Raw genomic sequence first — 24147 nt, 5'->3', positions numbered from 1 at the left:
GGTATAACACATTACAAATATTGCTTCCTTTGTATCTAAAAAATTGGATTTTCTTTCTGGTATTTACTTTTCTTCAACTGGCTGTTCACTCTACAAATTGCAAATCTGCCCTACCATGGAATATTCTTCCCAAACAAAGAAAAAATGAATAATTTTTATTGTTTGAGAAGCCTCTGGAGTGGTGTCCATAAAACCTCTCTCAGACTTCTAGATTCCATTCAAAAAAGGGAAGTTAGGTTAATTAATGACTCATCTCTAACAGTTTGTCTCCACTCTCTGTCTCATAGATGTTCTATTTCTGCTGCATGCCTTTTTCTATAGCTACTTCCATGGGTACTGTTCTTTTGAATTGGTTTCTGTAATTCCTGCTCTCTCTTTCAAAGCAGTTTGAACATGTGCCGCAACCAGTCAACATGCTTTTACTGTCCAACTTCAAACTCACAGAACCAACTTTTCTTCTTTCTCATTTATTCATTCAACTTCCATTTTTTGGAACAATCTTCTTTCACGCGTATTTCCTGAAAATTACAATCTACAGAAGTTCAAGTTTAATGTTAAGTACCTTCTTTCATCTTCTCAACTGTCAAACCAGACACAGTACTCTTTCATCTTCTCAACCTTCAAACCATGCACAGTACTCTTTCATCTTCTCAACCTTCAAACCATGCACAGTACTAAGTACTATAGGTTTTAATGCCTCTTGTATTTGGGGTTATCATAAAAATAATAATAAATAAATCTGCAGATGTAGTGCTGATAATGATTTTCAGAATTAAACTATCCAGCTGAAAGTGTATAAGCACATTTCATAAAAAGTATGTATAGAATATGTATTGTTTTAGCACTATATATAATTTTCATTAACAATACGATTGTATCTAATCTTCTCACATTGTGACAAAGATATTTTAAATTGATTTTTAAAAATCAATTATCCAAAAGATTTGAGTCAACATTTAGCATTGTAACTCATGTTAATGTGTCTACTCAGTCTTAAATATATGATCTCTCCTTCCTGCAGTCAATTTGCCTTTGGCGCGGGTGGTTGGTTGGTGGAACCGACTTCCATCACTTGTTGTTGAAGTTGATAGCCTAAACAAATTTAAGGCTCACCTGGACAGGTATTTCGAGCGAACGGAGGGGTGAAATGGGAGTGGTGTGTTTTTTTTTTTGTTTTTTTTTGGCTGATGCTGAATAAGCTTGCTTTCTTGCATCATATGCCTCTACTAATGCTAATGCTAAAATGCTAATGCTAATTGTCACAGGGTGTTTAAGTGAGAAATAAAGTAATAATAAAAGAGAAAAAGTTTTATAATAATAAAATTTTAGCATTTTAAACATTTGATTTAATACGTAGACTACAAGAATTGATATCAAGATGTATCAGTCCTTGATACCTCTTGGTATCAAGGAGCAATCTCAATCTCTCTCTCTCTCTCTCTCTCACTCTTTTTGGGGGTTTCTGAATATGGGATCATATTGCTTGGTCATTTTGCTTCAGTCAAGGACTAATTTATTCCCACAATGTTTAAAATACATTAAATATGACATGAATGATTAGGAACTCCCCTTGTTAGAAGCATTATCTGGGATAATTGTCAAAAAACAACTGAAGATATGGCCTCACAAGTGGAAATATCATATGATAGTTGCCAGCAGTGGTCACAAGATTTTCTGAAAGAGGAAAGAGCTAAAGCAGTTACAGAGAATTATTGCCCTTTAATCATTATGTAGCAGCAATAAAACCCAACATTATTTTTATCATAGCAGAGTGAGAGAAGGTTGTTGTTGTTGTTGTTGTTGTTGTTATTTGGTTTTTAGGAGCATTAGCAACTAAGGCCATACTGCTCCGGGATATGCGGTGGCCATTCCCTGACCTTTCCGCATCCTCCGTATTTGGTGGTGATGGGCTCGAACCCCGGTCTAATCAAGAAGCGTGTGCTACGCACTGCTGCTCCTTCCCACCTGGCTACGGAGGCGCCTAGTGGGAGAAGGACTGAGTCTCCTTTAGTCCCTATCTGGTTGTTGTTGTTATTTGGTTTTTAGGAGCATTAGCAACTAAGGCCATATTGCTCCGGGATATGCGGTGGTCATTCCCTGACCTTTCTGTATCCTCCGTATTTGGTGGTGATGGGCTCGAACCCCGGTCTAATCAAGAAGCGTGTGCTACGCACTGCTGCTCCTTCCCACCTGGCTACGGAGGTGCCTTCCCTATCTGGGACTGCCACTGGTAGTTGCCAAGTTATCGCATCTGACATTTTAAACATGAAAAGATTATAATCTTTGGTCCCATGTTTTTATGGCAGATCAAATAGCAGCAAGGCCTGAATTTTCAAAAGAACCATTGAAATTTGTCTATCATCTAGGATTTTTAAAAATGATTAAAGAGATCAGCAGAAATGATTAAAGATATGACAACAGACAGTATTATTGTTATGATCCATGGACAAAATGTCAGTTTGTTTAAAGGAAGTCTTACCCCCCCCACCAAGAAGAAAAAATTTGCCTGGCAGGTCTAAAGGTAGAGGAAGATCTTGAATTATTTTTTAACTATAAAAGCATAATTTATTATGAATTTTACTATCGAGAGATGGTATTAGAAAGAAGATGTCTGGACTGCATGCAAGGAAAAAATTAGAAATTACTCCACGACAACTCAACCGTTTGTTGTACAACAATAATTTCTGAATATGTTCACACTCTGTAACTGAATTATAACATTCTTCACATTCACCTGATCTTGTGCTATGTGATTTTTATACCCAAACTAAAGAACTCATTAAAGGGATAATAATTTTCTTGAGAAGCAAAAGTTAAGGCAGATATAACAGATGAAATCAAGGAATTTTCAGAAAGGCCTTTGTAGATGGTCTTTTGCAATTATGCAACCAATGGAAAAGATGTATAAATAAACAAGATTTTGTAAAATCTGATATGCAATTATCTGTAAATATTAGATATGTTTAAATAAAAATTCAGTCAGGGAACTTTTTTGATCCTACTTCGTATGTTTAATAATAAAAAAAATTAAATTTATTTTTATTTACCTACAATCAAAATATAAAGAACAGAGCTTCTTTATGCAACTGCTTATACTGTGAATATCTCAATGTATGCAGTTCACAGAAGTTTGAGGATAGGTTTAAAAGTCATGGTTTGTGCACTCCACAACAGGAACTATGTGTGACTTTTTCCTTTTGGGAAATCTGAAAGAAAAAAGTATATACCAAAGCAATCCTAACAAGGAAGAAGAATAGCTGAAGATAAATAGCGAGAAAAGTGATATCAAGAATTCTGATGTGTCTGGTGGCATGAACAAGGGTCACCACCCTCAGGATCATTTTTAAAGGGGTAAGTGAAATGAATTTAGTATAGAAATTGTATATGTTTCCTTGCAATCCACTACATTTCAGTCATCGCACATGATAAAATAAACAATCTGCAGATGGAGAAGGAGCAAAAATAGGTAAACTTGAATGCCACTTTGCTTGCACAGTTAGTTCATAATATCATAAACAGGTACATCATAATAGTTAATGATTCACGTACTTCTTCTCTAATTCCAAGAAAAGACTGCCACACAGCAATATGTCAACTATCAAGTAACAGGCTAATCTCTGTGAGTGAAATAATGGATCTCATTAGTCACTCTTGCAATGTATACAATGTTATGAATGAAAGTGAACTGTATCTTTCTGCACAGTGCAGGCTCATATCATGATGTACTCAGTTCCTCACCTTTAGCTAATCTCTGAGACTTCATTGGCTCAGAAAAGATTGGCAATGCATACAGTTGAAAATTTATAACACATCTACAATTATTTTATATGTTCAGCTTGTAAATACTTATCATTGGTATACATTTATTGATATTTAAAATTGATATTTAAAATATTTATTGATATATTTATTAACCAAGATAAGTATCTTGGTTAATAAATATATCAATATTGTTTAAATTATTTTAATTTCATCTGTTATTATTATTAAAACATAGTGAAATATTTTTTTTAGTATTAGTACTAATGTTAACCATATAGTGCAAGGAAGCCACAGGCTTTTGTTGCACTGGCCAAAAAAGAGAGAGAAAAAAAAAAAAGTAGATAAGAAAATGGACTAATTATGCACTTTCCTCCTCACACAGTAGTAACTATCTAGTTGACCTTTTACTTTTTCTGAACTGTGAGCCTCAACAACCTGTAAAAGCAAACTGACTGTTCAATGATTACTGAATCAATGACTCGCTGGCAAAAAAAAAAAAAAAAAAAGTCCTACAATCTAGTCTAAACCTCTTCCCCTGTCATTTGAATTTATGCTCCTGAGTTCTTGAATTCTTTATAATGGTGAAAATTTTACCTTCAATCATATTACTAACCACTCTCAGAGCCTTATAAACCTCAATCAGGTCACCTCTAAGGTGCCTGGTTGCCAAGTTCTGTAGCCCACATAATCGGAGTCTTTTCTCATACAATTGCCCTTTTGCTGAGCTCACCATGTGAGCTGCTCGTCTTTGAAGTCTTTCAAGAAGCTCGATGTCTTTTTTCAGATGAGGTCTCCATATATGAATACAGCATTCCAAATGGTCTTAAAATTGCTTTATACATTGGGAAATATGACCTCCCTATCTCTACAGGATAATGTTCAATAAATCATTGATAAGACGCCATGGGCTTTCCTGGCTGCTTGTTTACACTGCTGCAAAAACTTCCATCTGTCTGTATCATAACTCCCAGGTCCCTTTCTTCCTTTACTGTTTTTAACTCAATCCCACCAAGTGTATAAGTTATTTTGTGGTTGCTATTCCCCAAATGTATTAGTACCTTGCATTTTGATGCATTAAAACATAGTTTTAATTTTCTGACCATTTTTGAAGTCTTTTTAAGTTATCCTATAAGAGTGCTGCTTGGGGCTAATCATTAACGACTCTACCAATCTTTACGTGATTTCCAAATTTTGACATCACACCTATTCCTTCCTTCATCAATGTCATTTATGAAAATCAGAAACAACAGTGGTCCAAGAACTGATCCTTGGGAGGTCGGCCCCACTTCATACACAAATATGAAGAATATCCATTAATCACAACCTTCTGCTCTGCAGCCACCCAGAAATCCATCTTAGAATCTTACCAGTAATACCAACCTGTTCAAGCTATACAGTAACTTATCATGGGGGGGGGGCAAGTTAAATGCTTTGCTAAAATCCAAATAAGCTATGTCAAAATTTTTCCTTACATCCAGCTCATGTGTAGCTATGTAAAAATAGCTTACTAAGTTAGTTAAACATGATTTTTCCTTAACAAAACTATGTTGTGTGTTCTTCAGAATGACATTTTTATCTAAATGTTTGTGGATTACATTCTTTATCATTACCACTAAGATTTTCTCTACCACTGAAGTCACACTAACCAGTCTTTAGTTACAGACTTCACTCTTAGAATACCTTTATCTACTGGCAATTTTCTAGTACTGGTATGTTGGCATTTCTCTAGTCCAAAGATATCTCTTCAGAGTCAAATGGCACCCTCATAATTAACCTCAATGGTTAAATTCAGTCTCTGGCCGACTCCCTTGAAACTAATAGGTATATGGCACCAACTCTAAGAGCCTTACTTTTATTTAGGTTCAAAAGTTTTCCTAATAAACAGGCATCTGTAATTTCAAAATCACTAATTTCATATGGCTCTGCCTTACTCATACGGCCTCTCCACAGCATGAAGGATCTTTTGTTGGTAAAGACCGATGTGATATACTTATTCAATTGATCAGCAACATCAGCTGGGTTATCTAAGGCTTTCTCAAACCCAGTACACTAGGGTCTGATCTGATCTGTTTTCTTCTTCTTTTTATTAACATACATGAAAAGCTCCATGTCCCCATTCTTTGCTCGTTTAGCCACATTCAATCTTCAGTTCTCTACCCTTATTTGTGGTACTGTTACAGATCAACTTGTAGCTGTGCTCCAGTAGCTATGGTAATTTTCATTGCTCTGTAACTTTCCCATCCTATCTTTTTTCTGCTCTATTAGACTGGCCAGCTCCATATTCATCCGGATATCTAGGGTGTTATATTTTCTTAATTGTATATATGCATTCATGGCATCTGTGATTATTGTGGTTATTATCCTCCCTCTGCAATCTGCCCAATAACTAGATGCCATGTAGCATCTTAAACTCATTTTAAGCAATACTATTTGCCGTACCCAATGCTGTCTAGAGAAATTTCATATTCAGTATACAGTAATACCCCGACTTACGCGAACTCGGAGTTACGCGGTTCTTGATTTTTTTGTTTGGCAACGCTGCAGCCCACTATCTTCAAGGTTACCGATATCCGGTGCGACAGCGGAGATTGAGAGCGAAAGATGAACAAAATTCAACTTTGCTGCTTTTATGTTTTTTATATCAGTGAAGGGGAAACACATTTCACCATAATAACGTAAAAACCAACACAATTCCAGCTATCGGTATAATCGCAAATGCAATTAGATCGAGTTTACTACCAGTTTATAACAGATTTCACTAGCAGAAACGCAACTGGATTTTTATTGTTTTATGGTAGTAACCCTTAGAAATGTGAGGTGTTAATAGTGTATCTCTGCCTTTATGGTGTTGTTTATTCAGTTGCTACATGCACGCAGCTTTGTTTATGCGTATCAAGCGTGCTCCTCGTTTTGTAATTGTGCTTTATTCCCTAAAAATTAGTAAAATTAAAAGTTGTGAAAAGGAAGCGTCCTGGTGAAGACACTGCAGATTCAGAGAGAAAAAGAAAAGCAATTATCGATAAACAGAGGCGGACTGGATCAAAAATTCTTACCCGGGAAAATTTATAGTGGCCTCACACTATGGTTTATGGCCAAAATCACACTGGCCCACCGGGGTTTCCCCGGTAAGGCTTATGGCCAGTCCGCCTCTGTCGATAGAGAAAAAATATGAAATTGTGAAACACTTTGAGCGAAATGAAAGACCATGTGATATTGCACGTGCTACAGGCCTAAATGAAGCAACGGCGAAAAGCACATGACAATTGCAAACTTGACAGGTTGAAAATTGAAAAGATCTCAATTGTAAAGGGCTTAAAAATTTTAGAAAACATAGACTCCAACGAAGAACGCGTTATAGCTACAAAGCAAGGAATAAAAAAATTATTAGCTTGCTACGAAGAAATTCTGCGTGAAAAAAAGGAACGCGCTGTGTCGTCAGACGAATTTGTTAGATTTTATGAAGCCATCGACATCGAAATAACTTTTTAGCGTAAGTCATTTGTTTTTTTAATATATATTTTGCATTAATATGTATAAAGAACTGCAATTTTATTAATATTTTTCTTCTAAACTAGTGTTTTTGTTAGTCCTTGGTCCCAATTAAGCAAAATTTATATGTATTTATATGCAAAGTTGTACCCCGACTTACGCGAATTCGACTTACACGATTTTCGTCGGACCCACCTATCGCGTAACTTCGGGGTATTACTGTATGTTACTAGCCCAGAAATATGTTGGGGCACTAAAGCCTTTGATGCTGATATGCCATAAATCTCCTCATAACCAACCAACTCAGAAGTATATTGCTTTGATGAATACTTTAATGACATCTAAATTAATTTGAAGTTAAAAAACTTGTACGAAAAATGTTTCTATTGCTTAGAAATTTGTATAAGAATAAGAGAAATTACCTCAATATGATATGTAGAACACTTCTGTATGATACTCCTCAGAAATTAAAAAGATTAATGCAAAATGACTACAGTAAAAAATCAATTGAACACAACTCAAAAATTAACTAAAATTCAAAAAAAAATTCAAAAAAAAAATTATTAAAAAATCAATTAAAGTTAAACATAAAGTTTGAAAAACGATTTTCCTTCCTGAAGCAGACAATGCTTTTCAATCATATGTACGGAGTGTGTGAACTTAAATCTTAAATAGGGAGATTATTTATCCTCAACTTGTGCGTGAAACGCCATGTTTATTTGTCTTTGCGCCTGTGAGCAAAAGACCACAAATCGGAGATTAGATATGGACGATGAACATTAATAGAATTCTCATGTAATTTAATTTCGACGATTTCTGCAATTAATAGTCTTGTATAATTACATTGGACACTAAATATTTTGGCCTCGTTATTGAGGGAAATTCTCTTATTCTTCTACAAATATCGATATCAATGTAAAACATATTGAGCACCATAGCTCTGTTATATACTATCAAATTGCTTAGAAATATATAGTTTTGATAAATACTTCAGAAAAAGAAGGCTAAATCAATCTCTTTGATTACAGTAAGCAAAAGTAGTACAAAACTACTTTTGTACCCAAAAGTAGTCCCCCTCTGCTGCCACTACCCTTATGTCTCCACTGAATGACCATGCCAAGCAGCCACCTGTTCAAGCTTATACAGTAATATGGGACAAGTGAATAAAGAATGAATGAATTAATGATTGAACGAGTAGGCAGACTTTTTTCATATATTAAGTAGTGTGTGTGTGTGTGTTGTTATCTTTATAGTTTTATTGTGTTCGAATATTTTAACAATGCTTATAATTTAAAAATCTAGGTGTGTATAATTTACAAAATCTAGGTGGTACGTGTCTTTTATTTATACAGGATGTGTCCTGAAAGTCCCATACCAACTAATAGTATCTTCTATGTTTTTATATTTTTATTTTTAAAAATGGATTTTTAAGAATAAAAATGGATAAAAATGTTAGTTTAAACATAAAACTTTGTTCCTTCAGAGTAAGAACTGATTCTAATTGTGAAGGATATAATTCAATCTAGATAAAAGGTAAAAAGACTATAAATACTGATTTTATATTCTTTTTAAAGAGAGTTCTGCATGGTTTTTATTCATCACTGCCATATTTATAAAAATAAATATATTTTTTATAAGTCCCATACCAACTTATGGTATCTTCTATGTTTTATATTTTTATTTTTAAAAATGGATAAAAATGCTAGTTTAAACATAAAATTTTGTTCTTTCAGAGTAAAAACTGATTCTAATTGTGAAGGATATAATTCAATACAGATAAAAGGTAAAAAGGAGACAATAAATACTGATTTTATATTCTTTTTAAAGAGAGTTCTGTATGGATTTTATTCATCACTGCCATATTTATAAAAAGAGGTGGCATGAACTTCATCTTTAATCTTAATGCTGCTTAATGTGTTGTTTGAATTTTTCTGTTTTTTTTTTTAATTAATAAATAAAATTAAATCCTCCTGTGTATAATTGCCCACATATATTCTTTAATTCATTATACTAACTCATCAACCCACTGCATAAGACAATTGTAAGAACTCATTTGGAATACTGCATTCAAGTATGGAGACCTCACCTAAAAAAGATATTGAGCTTCTCGAAAAGGTCCAAAAATTGAGCATCTTATATGGTGAGGTTGGCAAAAGAATGACTGTATGAGGAAAGACTTCAATTACACAGGCTACAGAGCTTGCCAATCAGGCACCTTAGAGGATTTTTTTTTTTTTTTTTTTTTTGGTAGTTGTTGGCGCATCGGCTTCTGTGGCCATAATGCACTTCCAAGGTTTTTGCAGTACTTTGATCCAAGCCTGAGGCGGGATTTGAACCCGCGACCTTTGGGTTGCCAGGCAGGCACTTTACCCACCCGGCTAACCCGGTCGGCACCTTAGAGGAGGACCTGACTGAGGTTTATAAGGCTCTTAGAGGGGTTAGTAAAATGAATGAAGGCAAAATTTTCACTGTTGTAAAGGATTCCAGAGCTAGGGACTATAAATTCAAATTACAGGGGAAGAAGTTTAGACTAGAATGTTGAAAGTTTTCTTTTAGCCAGTGAGTTGTTGTTAATTGGAACAAGTTGCCTCCACAGGTAATTGAAGCTGACAGTTTTAAGAAATTCAAAGGCCAGCTAGGTAGCTACCTATGTGAGAGGGGAAGTGCATAATTTGTGTATTTTCTTATCTACTTTTTATTTGTTTTGGATGGTGCAGCAAACACCTGTGGCTTCCTTGCACTATACAACTAATACTAATAATATGAATACAGTATTTTCTATTTTCGTTTTGATCTGCTATGAATTACAAGAACTTAATTTTTTGCTTGGTGTTTAACTGATGCCAGGTGAGAAAAAAAAAAGCATCTCTCTTTCTTAGAGGCAACTGCCATTCCTATGGGGCATCTGCAAGACACCAGGAAGAGCTGTAAAATCTTTTTGTAGAATTTTGGTATTGCTGATAAATGCAAAAAAAGCTAATAAAAATACAGATTATTATTATTATTATCAGCCATATGGTGCAAGGAAGCCTAAGGCTTATGCTGCACCAGCCGAAAAAAAAAAATCTTAATTACCCTGAGAGAGAGAGAGAGAGAGAGCGAGAGAGAGAGAGAGAGAGAGAGAGAGAAGTAGAAGGGAATCACCAAAAAAGAGAAGAGAAGAATGATGATATCCAGCTCAGGACCCTGGGTGTGCCAAGCCCATACTCACCAGATATGAGCCCCTGGATGTTCACATTGCATCTGCCAGATGCTACACAAACATCAGTGTTTCAATTCAGAATGAGCAACTTTAAAAATAAGATAAAAGCTTTTTTTATTATTATTAGTTTCTCTAGTTTATTTTTGCTCAGTATTTTATAACTGAGTTTAGCAGATCATGAGTAATAGAATATCTTTTACAAGTCATTAAAAAAAAGAGCTAAAAATAAATTTTTTAGTATGAAAACAAAATAAGGTGTCTCATGAATGCCACTTGAGTGTATTTTCCATTTAAGGGCACAAATAATGGACAATTAATAAAAAGAAAAGTAGTTGTGAATAATTTTTGTTGGCAATGTTGTCTCTGCTAGGAATAGAAAGAGAATTGACATGAATAAGTAAATGAATGAGTTTTTCTGTGCTCTATTTTGTGCTGGTCTATGCTCAGAAATATTATTTTTTCTAAATGTAAATGGTCAATCTTTAAAATATGTTTGTACATGGTCCTACCATAAAGGTAAAACCATGGGCAGACATCCAGCTGTATTTGTTCATGGTCTGTAGACACCTGTAGTTATGCGTCTACGTGACATATTATATATCATTTAAAAGGTCATGATGAGGAATCGAGTTTATGATGTTAACCAGAAGTTATGCAATTCAACCTTTTGTCACTATGTGGAATGGAAGTGTATTCAATAAGAGAATTATAAGTAGTTTAGCAATGAATAGTTTACCAAATGGAGATATCAGAGCATGTTGTCCAACTGCAGATGGACCAAAATAGCAATAGTTTATTTATCTGAAGAATTCGAAAGGGTAATGAGGAATCTTCCTAAAGAAGTGTGAGCTAACTAAAAATTGAGTTCTGACTAGAAAAGAGCAGATCTGGATTGATGGAAAGGGCAAAGACTTTAGAAGATGTCATGAGTTCATACTACCTCAATATTATATGGAATTACTGCTTCCCAAATGCTGTACCTTGTAATCATCAGTACAATAACACAATTGTGATTTGTTTGTCCATCTTACTAGTTTATCTAGAATTTTTGAAGTAGCACATCCTGATTAATGTCATTAACTATCCTGCACATGTATGCATTAGAGCAAATTTAGATATTTCTTTTTAAATACATACATCTGGCAGTGGACTGAGATAAACAGTTAAAGAAGTTTTGCAAAAAATATTTAATTAATTATACCATAAATACACAGTTAAAAGTCCCCTTCCATTTGTTTTCAAATGTTGTTTGTAAAACAAAAATATATAAGGCAAGATCAAAAAGTTCCAGGACTAACTTGGTAATAATATCTGAACAACAAATAAGGAAAACTATTTTTTTATTTTATATCTGTATGTATAATATTTTTTTACAAGCAGGCAGAGTATTCATTGCACATGCGTAAAGATTTATTACCTATTTTTGATGGTATGTAATTTCATATCAAGATGGTACGTAAAATGAGAAAGCATATCATTAGGAATAAATGAGATACTGAATATTATATCACACTGCTTGCAGTCTAATAACCAGTGTTACCAGCAGAATATAAGGAATTCTGTAATCTACATGTATATGAATTGAAATGTGTGATTTATCTATTAATTTAGTCTCAGATTCAATTGAAACATATGATAACCTATGTTTCCATTGAACCATAGTTGTTTCAATTGAACCATAGTTGTTTAACCTATTTTCATTTTATCTTCTGTTCCAAAATATTTCTACTTTACTTTAACAAAGTGGAAATATTTTAATCACTGTTAGCTGAAGTACCCAATACTGGTTGGGTATTGGATATTCCCATATTCAGTATCATATTTTGTTAGCAGAGAGGCACGTTGCTTTGATAATTCAGAAATCATTGAAATACTTCCATGATTTCTATAATCTGAAATTAGTCTGCTGATGGGTGTGCCAGTTTGTCCTCTGAACAGGTGCACTTCTGCATAAACTGTATCATTTTATAACCTTAAAACTGTGAAGAAATCACTTAATTACTTTTTATTAAATAATTTAGCTTACTTTTTTTTAATCCTATCCTTTATTTTTCACTATAATGGACACAGCTGCAAATAATATATATTTTTTTACACTGAAATCATTTTTTAATAATTTTCTAAAATTAAAACTCCCACTGGCACACTTTATACAATGGTGATATAAAATGAGAATGCACATTATTAGAAATAAATGAGTTACTGAATATTATATCACACTGCTTGCAGTCTAATAATAATAGCTAATGAGTGTCCACACATTTTTAATTACCTGTGTCTCTGAGGTTATATTTGTTGCCACTGGTAAAGTATATCATTTACAGAACCTTATGAGATGTCTTAGAAGATTGACCAGGAAAACTGCTCAGAGAATGCCAGACAGCACAATTACTTCTGTTTTTTTGTTATCAGTTACCGTGATTCATACTACCTCAATATTATATGGAATTACTGCTTCCCAAATGCTGTACCTTGTAATCATCAGTACAATAACACAATTGTGATTTGTTTGTCCATATTCCTAGTTTATCTAGTTATTGTTATTGTTATTTTGGTTTTTAGGAGCATTAGCAACTATGGCCATACTGCTCCGGGATATGCGGTGATCATTCCCTGACCTTTCCGCATCCTCCATATTTGGTGGTGACGGGCTCGAACCCTGGTCTAATCAAGAAGCGTGTGCTACGCACTGCTGCTCCTTCCCACCTGGCTATGGAGGCACCTAGTTTATCTAGAATTTTTGAAGTATCACACCCTGATTAATGTCACTAACTATCCTGCACATGTATGTATTAGAGCAAATTTAGATATTTAGTTTTAAATACATACATCAATATCATTAATAAATATTAAAAACAGTACGGCATCAAACAAAAAACCCTGTAAGACCCACGGGTTTGTTGTTGGATGTTAGTTTAGTTTGTTAGTATTATGGATAAAAGGTAGTTGCAATGGCTATTTATAACTACTCTCTGCATTCAAAAAATTAATCATCCCTTAATTACTCAAGTACATCTGAAGAGAAAACTACACATATCACTGTTCAGCCCCTGATAATTAGTCTAATTCTACTTTAAATTTATTCAAACTACTTGCTTTTGCAACCGAAGATGGAAGTATATTCCAACAATCAATTACTCACTGGCTGAAAGGAAATTTTCACATAACTATCCAGCAACCATCCATTTCAATTTATATCCCATTATGTATGTCACTGGAGAAAGAGTAAGGTATTCATTGAAGAAGTTTTGCAAAAAATATTTAATTAATTCTACCATAAATACACAGTTAAAAGTCCCCTTCCATTTGTTTTCAAATGTTGTTTAGTTTACTTAATTCATTTACAGCCTTAAACACTTCAGTCAGTCTCTTCTCTTTGTGGGTACCTTGTTTCCAGATGCTGCAAATTACGGAACTGAAGTCCTTCTTTGTAAGGTCAATTTTTGTGTCCCAATTCTGCTGCTCTTCTGTGCCTTGCAGAGAAGAGCAAAAATATTACTCAGATTGTAAGAGATCTATATCTTTTCTAAAATGAGGCAATCAGACTTGTATGCAGTATTCAAGGAGTGGCCTAATCATTGCCTTATACAATGGGATTTCCCTGCTGGAAAAATTTATGTATATTATCAACAGAATCTCAGCTGGCTGTCCTTGCAGCCTATCTGCACTGCTCAGATAAATATTCAACGAAGGTAAAGAAAGCCAACACGAGGACAACGAGAAATGTTGGATAACTTAAGTGGAAAATTAGTTTCCCGATACGGCAATCTAGTGCTGCTCGCTTGGTAAACAAATGGTAGATGTTATCGGTCAGCAGCAAAGTCGAGAACAATATATTGATTGACAGGTAGGCGTGGCAAATGATGTGTTGTTGATTGGTGTGCGAACACAACACACGATAACATCAGTTTAGTATCACTTTAGTAGCACTCAGAAGCACTAATGGTAACTTGCCCTAATGAATGCTTTCCACAATGGTAAAAAAAGGTCAGGTTACCTCCACTTGAATCTCACGGGAGCTTGAACCACCTCCCGAAATGGATGGGGTAATCTAACCTTTTTTCTTTAGAATCATGGGTGGACTAGCACATAAATTGTTTATTAACAAAATATTAATTTTTTATTACTGTACTTTTATTTTTAAGGTCAAGATATGAAATACAGTAATACCCCGAAGTTACGCGATAGGTGGGTCCGATGAAAATCGCTTAAGTTGAATTTGCGTAAGCTGGGGTACAACTTTGCATATAAATACATATAAATTTTGTTTAATTGGGACCAAGGACTAACAAAAACACTAGTTTAGAAGAAAAATATTTAATAAAATTGCAGTTCTTTATACATATTAATACAAAATATGTATTAAAAAAATAAATGAGTTACGTAAAAAAGTTATTTAGATGTCGATGGCTTCATAAAATCTAACAAATTTGTCTGACAACACAGCGGCTTCTTTTTTTCATGCAGAATTTCTTCGTAGCAAGCTAATAATTTTTTTATTCCTTGATTTGTAGCTATAATGCATTCTCGTTGGAGTCTATGTTTTCTAAAATTTTTAAGCCCTTTTCAATTGAGCTGAAACCTTCTGTCAAGCTTGCAATTGTCATGTGCTTTTCTGGTGGAACTGGGTCTGAAGTGTCGGATATTTCACTGACATTTTGCTCACGCATCTCTATGAGCTCATTCATTGTCAGCTCCTGACTATGTGAATCCAACAGCTCGTTGACATCATCATCATTGACTTCCAAATCTAATTGCCTGCCGCTCATGTGATAGAAGAAATTAACAATTTCTTCTATCTCATGAGCAACATGATCAGTTTCTGGAGTTGTTTTCGTCTCGTTTAAAAAAAAAAAAAATGGACAAAGTTTCTTCCAGACACCATTCAATGTTTTTTTGTGAATTTCACCTAAGATTCTTCAATGATTCTTACGGCATCTAAAACACTGAATTGTTTCCAAGAGTCTTTAACAGATATCTCGCTATTTTGTCTCATAGCTTCATTCAGATGTGCAAACGAACGAGCGCCTCGTGTAATAAGCCTTGAATGTTTTGATGACTCCCTGGTCCATCGGTTGAAGCAAGTTGGTTGTGTTTGGAGGCAAAATTAGGGTGGAAGGAGGGTGACCGGGTGCATTGTCAATAAGAAGCATCACTTTAAATGGAATCTGTTTAGACTTGCAATAACGTTTGACTTCGGGTATGATGTGGTGACCAAACCAGTCCTCAAAAACAGAAGCTGTCACCCAAGCTTTATGATTTGACTTCCAAATCACTGGTAAGCTAATTTTAGATATACACCAAATGAAAAAATCAATAACCGCGTAACTCCGAGTTCGCGTAAGTCGGGGTATTACTGTATAACGAAAAATAAAGAAACCTTTTCCTTTTTTCGTAACCAAACCTAAATCAACAGTATAGTAAAAACACTAATGAACTCCAAAAATCTGCGTTTAATGATGAGAAAAAAACATAATGAAGAACACAAAAATGAACAGAACAAAATTTTATTAATTAATTATTTTTCTTCAAAAAATCAACCAACGTTTTATTTTCCTTACAAATTTCTTCCATCTTTAAAAGATTCATCGCTACTATTACCTGTATACCGTTCATCACAAAACTATTATGCACTGTTCTTTACTCATAAATTCACATTATAATGCCAACCAATGACTACACAGTAGCTTGTCGTCCATCGCGTCCACCATCAATCATTTCATCATTTGCCATGCCTATCTCTCAATCAATATATCCTTCTCTCACTGACTCCAGACCGATAACACCTACCATCTGTTTACTGAGCGAGCAGCGCTAGAGTCCGGTGTCGGGAAACTAATTTTCAGCGTAAGTTATCCGATGTTTCTCGTCATTCTCGTGTTGGCTTTCTTTACCATAGTCAGATATTCATATTGGACTGTATAATTACCTCTAGGTCTTTTTTGTTCACCAGTACACTGATTGTTGTACTACCCAATTGGTATATTTATTTTGTAGATTACTGCTACCTGTATACAGTACCTTGCATTTATTAAATGCTGCTTCTAAGTGTGTCTGTCTTTTTTTTTTCCATAGATCTTGTTGCTATAATATATCCTGATTCCTATCATTAACTTTGTATCTACAAACTTCTACATTAAACTTATTTAAACTGCCTTCATCAATATTGATTATACACTGAGTGATCACTGAATTATGACCATCTACCTAATACTTCGTAGGTCCTCCTTTTGTCCTCAGTACAGCAGCTATCCGACGTGGCATCGATTCAACAAGATGTCAGAAGTGTTCGGGAGGTATGGCCAACCAAGCTGTGTGTAATGCAGTCAGCAATGCAAGTACAGTGGTGATTGGTGTATCCAAACGCATGATATGCCTTTTCAGACTGTCCCACAAGTGCTGTTTGTTTGTTATTTGGTTTTTAGAAGCATTAGCAACTAAGGCCATATTGCTCCGGGAATATGCGGTGGTCATTCCCTGACCTTTCCGCCTCCTCCGTATTTGGTGGTCACGGGCTCAAACCCCAGTCTAATTAAGAAGCGTGTGCTATGCACTGCTGCTCCTGCCCATCTGGCTATGGAGGTTCCCCCATGGGATTGATATCAGGGGAGTTCGGAGGCCAGTCAATATGCTGAAAGTCAGAACTGCGTTCCTCAAACCATTCCTGCACATCAAGTGCCCAATGGCTCGGCGCATTGTCATCTTGGAAGACACCATCGCCATTCAGGGAAAAGTGTAACATAGCGGGGTGTTCACAGTCAGCAAGCAGTTGATGATAGCGGAGACCACTAATATGTTGTTCCACATGCACCAGGTATCCAAGTTCCTGTCAGTGAAACATGCTCCACACCCTAAAACTGCCTCCACTGGCCTGCACTTTTGACACCATGGATGATGGATCAAGAGCCTCGTGTTGTTGACACCAAATCCATCCACGACCATCCACAGTGTGGCGTAAATAATGCTACTCATCCGACCAGCACAGCTTCTTCCAGTATTCTGTTATGTTATGTTATTTGGTTTTTAGGAGCATTAGCAACTTAAGGCCATATTGCTCCAGGAATATGTAGTGGTCATTCCCTGACCTTACCACATCCTCCGTATTTGGTGGTCACGGGCTCAAACCCCAGTCTAATCAAAAAGCGTGTGCTACGCACTGCAGCTCCTGCTCACCTGGCTACGGAGGCGCCTTCCAGTCTTCTAATGTCCAACTTGCATGCTCTTTGCACCAGGTGAGTCTTTTACGCCGATGAATCTTGGTTAGGAGAGGATGCCGTAGGGGGTCGTCTGCTGGTAATGCCCATACATGTGAGTGTGTGATGCATGGTCATGCCAGATATTCTTCCAGGTTGGCCCACTTTGTATTGGGTAGTCAACTCTTCAATAGTGCTGCACCTGTTCACCTGTACGAGTCGTCAGACCTGGCACTCACCTCTAACATCAACCTTTCACTGACCTTTGCAGTTTTGCCATCAGGTCGTTGTTTGACTATTTTGATGCCAGTCCTGGTACACTTTAGCTACGGCAGCTTTCGAACACCCCACCAGTTCAGCTATTTGGGAAATCGAGGCACCAACTTGTTGAGCACCCACAATCTGTCCTTTATCAAAGTCTGATAAATCTTTCCTTTTTCCCATCATGCTCGGAATTTTACTACCTACTGAACCACTGACACCTTATCTATGCTACGTAGGTCGATTAACTCTGCACTCTCGTACCTCATGTCATCAACGGGTCACATTCAGTTTTCATTGGGGTGGTCATAATTCAGTGATCACTCAGTGTATATGCTAAACACAATGAGGGACCCAGCACTGAATCTTGAGGGGCTCCACTAATATTATTAATCCAAGAAGAGCAGGGCCTACTGATAACCACCATGTCTTCTGCTGCTCACCCATGACTTTATCCACATCAGTAACCTGCCCAAAATTACACTGTTACAATTTGCATAGCAGTCCTACATGCAGTACACTGACAAAAGTATTAATGAAATCTAAGTATATAATGCTAAAATTATTTTTTGCATCTAATTCCTTTGTTTCTGTGCCATAGTATCCAATCAGATTGGTTGGACAAGATCACCTCTTAACAAATCCATGTTGTAACTGCAGTATGTTACTGTCAAGATGGTCCTGCATTACTTTAACCACCGACTCTATTTTCCCTGGAAGATCAGTAATTACTCATTTTGTCCATTGATTCTCTTTGTGAATAGAGGAGACTTTTGAAAATTTACAATCTGTAGGAAGCAACTTGCGTTTTCATGAAAATTTTGGCCACCAAAATGTATTTTTAAATAACTAAAAGATGAAATTTTAAGGGTGAAGGTGTGGATTGTGGGGTGGGTGATGCAAATCTCAACAGTTGCTGAGTTGCTTCAGTAGTGTCAGATGCCAAGTTATCGTGTAAAAAAGGACTTCTCAAGACAATAAGCCTGCGTGATTTTTACATGATGGCTTCAAACAGTTTTCATTTCAAACAGTCTGGCAATGTTGGGTGTCATTAACGGTGTCACATGAGTATAAATGACCAGCAGTGCATTTCAGTGATCCCATAAGATGGTCTCATGAGCTTCCTTGTGGAAAGTGTTGTGAATTTCTTGGTAACTGGTGACAATGTATGCTTCCATGTCATGGCTTTCATTGTCTCACTGAACCATGATATGGAAATTGATTCAGTGATTCTCAGTGAATTAATTTCATGTGGCAATGAAATTGATGTCTTGTCACCAATGGTTGTGGAACAGGAACAGTGGCTTTGGCTCCTAGCAAGCATAAATATTTTCTGTACTGAGAATTTTTCTTTCATAACATTCTTTATGCCAAAAGACAACTTCAAGCCATTTGCAATGTCAGTCAGTTACAGTTTGATAAAATGCTCATTCTATTACATGGTATGTTCTCCTCTGTTTGAATTGTACGTGTGGTGTGGACCAGATCTTTGCTCATCTTCAACAATATTTTCTGTTGTTCAATGTATTACGCCATTTCCACCCTGGTTTCTGTGATTTCATGATAGTGCCATATATAGTAGTGATCTTGTGACGATTTCTGTTGGGATTTTCCCTTTTGTTCATAAAAATCTAAATAGTACTGGCCACTTCAAGAATGGACCATGATCTGGTTGCCATTTTGAAACTGTCCCTACACATTAAATGTGACTGCTACCACTTACTGCATGTACTGCAACATACTATGTTTCATGTCGAAACATCTCCTATTCTGGTTTTCATGCAAACTTGATTTCTTACCTTACTTGCTGATACATCCTCAGAGTCTAGAGATGCACCTCTATTAGTTTTACTAAAAAGGAACCAATTGCAGCATTCAGACATTGGCCTTATTATACCACCAGGCAAGAGATCCCTTAGCATAAAACTATGGGTGGCCGCTAGTGAAACTAACATGAAACAGTTTCCTTTATCTCTTTAACTGAGTAAAAGCAACCAACCTGAGCACTTCAAAAATTGTAAAGAAGCAACGCTATGACATGTATTAAACATGGCATAGCATTTTTGACCTGCTATAAGTTGTTTGATTAAAAACAGTCTGAGGTAGATAAGGCCATGAATCATTGTGCACTGTAAATTGCATATATTTTATGGATGATTTGTCTGTTTTTCTCTGTCTTCCAAGTTTCTAGGATAATAAAAATGCGCAACTCTCACCTAAGAACTAATTAATTCAGCCAGGACATGAAAAAAAAAAGTTCAAAAAATTTCCTCCTATCTGGATAGGATTTGAACCCAGGAGTTTCCACAAAATGTGGAAGGAAAGAGTGACAATAACTACTGTGCCAGCCATGAAGACTTAAGTCCACCATAATGTTTTGCTGTAGCAATGGGCACTGACTGTGGGAGCAGCCAGGTCTACTAGTTTGTGTACATAAAAAAGGCACTTACCACCTTCCTTGCATTGAGTATGGTGGAAATCTTTTTTGTTGAGAAAGGTGGAATTATTCAAATGCTGATGCATGTGTGTGTGTGTGTGTGTGTAGTTTGTAAGGCATAGTGGTGACATCATGATTTGGTGCCTGCAATGATCCAATAGAGGAACTTTTACCCTTCTAGTAATGGCATAAAACACATTCCATGCACAAACTCATGGTCGTAGTTTCTCATTTAATTATTTCACCCATTCAGCATACATTTTCTGATAACAAAGAAAATTTTCGGTCTCACTGTGCAGTTTCGATGCTACTGATGCTCATGTTGAATTTGCAGATGATCTTCTACGTGGTGACATGACAACTGGCCTATGTCAGCTCACGACATGGCACAACTGTTTTGTTAATGTCCTTGTGCACTTGACTAAGATATGGCAGGCCCTGTCCTGGGTAAACTACTGTCCCTGTGCAAACTCTGCACACTATTGAAAGATTATGGCATACTTTGGTGTCCAGTATATGGCTACTATATGGTGATAAATGTTCAAAAGTTGTTCATCTTCTGCATTCAAAAATCATACCACTGCATGTTAGGAAAGCTTGGATATCTCCAAGTTGTTCACAGTGCGTCAAATACCACTGTTCCCAATTTGAAGTGAGCATCATACACCTATATTTATATACCAACCATAGAAGGAACTGTTATTAATTTTGCAATGAGACTATTTCCCAACTATTTATTACAAAAGCATGTTTTACTTGAATAGTCCTTATATTTTAAGATTACTGCTTGTTTATAAACAATTAGCATGCAAGCTCAAGTTCAATAACTATAGATGCAAGGAATTTACAGGTGCACGTTTCTTATATTTTAGTGCTTGAAAGTCCAATATTTGCTAATAAATAAGTTGTGATTTCTTATAGCATAAGAAATCACATTTTATAAAATATGTGAGACAAAAATAAAACAATCCATTAAAAAAACAACATTTTATTGCAAGTGTGAAAATCAAGACTTACCTGCAAATCTACTAGACTATCACAAGTAAATGAATGTTGCATTCCTAATTTTTCTTGTTCATCCTGTATATCATTCTCTATACTTTCTGTGCTTCCTTTTAATTCTCCTGAATGAAGTGTGGTTGATTCAATTTCAGGTCCACGATACGATTCAAATTCAGTAAATTCATCATCATCATTCTGAACAAAATGTTTGCAATTTTTCTTATGTCTTTCATCTTCATCTCCTGACTATGAAAAAATGAAAAAAAGAATTTTGGCTACTATTGCATCCATGAATGTAGTCAAAAAAGATTAAACATGTTTTTTAGAGTTATTAATATCGTTAAATATGTTCTTAATAATGCTAATGTTTCTATTAGTTGTCAAGGCTTCATTGAGAAATTTTTAAATGGCACTTTCTGAGATGAAATTATCAGTCCTATACCACAGCCAGCTGCATTAATGGTTTCACTAGTCACACTTCTGAAAGGACTAGATCTAATAGGAGCAGCTGGGAAACTGAATCAAAAATCAACTCAACCTATTCAGAGGATGGCTCTGCAACCTACCTTCTATTAAGTAAAGGTTATGTATAGTGCACAAATTTTGAGTTTTATGTGAGAGGTGGTTAAAAATTTTTGGGGACAAGGTATAAAGGAAACAGGTAAAATTTGATTTTTCATTGCAAGCTATAAAAATGTGTTTTTTTTTTTTTTTTTTTTTTTCAGTGTTTTTAAATTGCAGTTTGAAATTTAAATTTCAAATTTTTAAACCAACTTTTTTAATTTAATAACCTTTCAAATCTCCCCCCACCCACCACCACCACCAAGATTGGCAGCTAAACCGGATTTCAAAAATCTGAAATTCTACTAAGATGATCCACGAGATTTATGAACAAAAAAAACAGGCCAAATCAAAACTTTTTTTTTTTTTCTTTTGGTAGTTGTTGGCGCATCGGCTTCTGTGGCCATAATGCATCCCCCAAGGTTTTTGCAGTACTTTGATCCAAGCCTGAGGCGGGATTCAAACCCGCGACCTTTGGATTGCCAGGCAGGCACTTTACCCACCCGGCTAGCCCGGTCGGCAAATCAAATCAAAATTATACCGAAGGATGCTTTAACTGTTCAGAATAACACTTTTGAATTTTAGCCTGCATAACTTGCATTTTGTAAGTAGAAATACTGTCATGAAGCAAAAAAGCATGATAGGTCCACTTTAATACTAATCATCATTAGCCATTTTCAATCCAGTGCAGGATAAAGGCCTCTCCAGCAACTTTCCAGTTCTTTCTGTTTTGTCCAAAGGTCATACATTTACTACCCACCAACTCGTGAATTTCATCTGTCCATCTCTGTTGTTGTCTTCCAGGTTTTCTTTTAGCTCCTCTTGGGTACCATTCTGTTATTTTGTCATCTGTCGTCATATCTTTGCACTATATGTCCTGCCAAAGTCTATTTCAGTTCTTTAGTTTTGTAAGAATGTCATTTATTTGGGTATGTCCAGGACCAGGGTAAGTCTGCTAGGGGCAAAGGTGGATGATGTTGTAGAGCGGATATCATCTTTTAAGGGCACAAAAGGTGATATAGTTGTACACGTTGGCACTAATGATATCAAGAGCAGGAGACCGGCAGAATTACTTAACAAGTACAGGTCACTGTTGAAAAAAAGCCGTGAATTAGGGTTGAATTTGAAAGTGTCTGCAATTCTGCCCAGACAAGATAGGAGGGAGTATATGATGAGAGCCTTGTCGATAAATTCGGCCCTGGAAAGATTGTGCAAGCTCAAGGGGTAGAATTTTTTTCAGCCTGGACTGTACTTGTTAACAGGAGAGACTGCTTCTACAGGGATGGGATATACTTAAATAGAATGGGTGCAAGAATATTTGCTGATGCTATCGAGGCAGTGTTAGGTGGGTCGGAAAACTGCTAGCTTGGGAGGGGGAGACAAAGACTAATGACTAATAGATTAACAGTAGCCACTGGCAGAGGTGAAAGAGATTCTTGCACTGCTCCTATTGGAATGAGCAGAAGCCTGAAAAACAAGATGCAGGATATTTCAGAGACTGCTGGGAGTCATTGCAGTACAAGTAAACACATCGGTTGTGTTAGGGTAGCTAAGAATAGAAACAGGTGCATGTATACTTGCGTGTACACCAATAAATTTGATGAATTTGAGGTATTGCTCAAAACATCAAAGGCAGATATTGTTGGGATTTCAGAGATGTGGTGTCACACAGATATAAGGAATGCAGAACTGGAATTTGGGGAGTACAACGTTCAGAAAGGATAGACAGGATAGGAAGGGAGGAGGGGTTATGCTATTAGTTAAGAAACATAAAATCCAAGGAAGTGAAGCCAGTCAATATCGCTGGACAGTGCAGTGTTGAGTCAGTTTGGTGTGACATAAGCATTGGGAGATCAAAATTGAGAGTAGGAGTGTGCTATAGGTCTAATGACTCTGATGAGTATAATAAGAAACTGTACAGGGAAATAGAGTGGGCCAGTAAATCAGAGAGTCTTATAATGGGGGATTTTAATTTCACAGATATTGATTGGAATTTGGGGGCTGGTCACTCACACACTAGCAAGGCTTTTGTGGATTTATTGGATGATTGTTTTCTACATCAGCATGTTTGGGAGGCAACTAGAGGGAGTAATACTCTTGATTTGATTATCAGTAGTGATTCTTCATGCATTAAGAATCTGCAGATAAAGGAACCACTAGGTGGCAGTGATCACAGTGTGCTGAAGTGGGATTTACTCAAAGAGGTAACTACCATTAGGAGTAAAGGGAAGGGTTATTGC

At 36.0% G+C, this 24147-nt stretch overlaps 1 protein-coding gene across 1 annotated transcript in view; it reads right to left on the bottom strand.

The window, feature by feature from the left end:
- Positions 1-24147, bottom strand: part of Khc-73 (Kinesin heavy chain 73) — a 959680-nt gene that overhangs the window by 150062 nt on the left and 785471 nt on the right. The window contains exon 36 of the mRNA XM_090386270.1: positions 21362-21592. Within this exon, the coding sequence (XP_090242396.1) occupies positions 21362-21592 (231 nt within the window). The remainder of the gene's footprint in view (positions 1-21361; positions 21593-24147) is intronic.

This window comes from Mastigoproctus giganteus, chromosome 12 (assembly GCF_048544385.1).
Source record: "Mastigoproctus giganteus isolate SK-2022 chromosome 12, ASM4854438v1, whole genome shotgun sequence".
Classification (NCBI taxonomy): domain Eukaryota; kingdom Metazoa; phylum Arthropoda; class Arachnida; order Uropygi; family Thelyphonidae; genus Mastigoproctus; species Mastigoproctus giganteus.
This window is presented reverse-complemented; position numbering and strand designations above follow the sequence as displayed.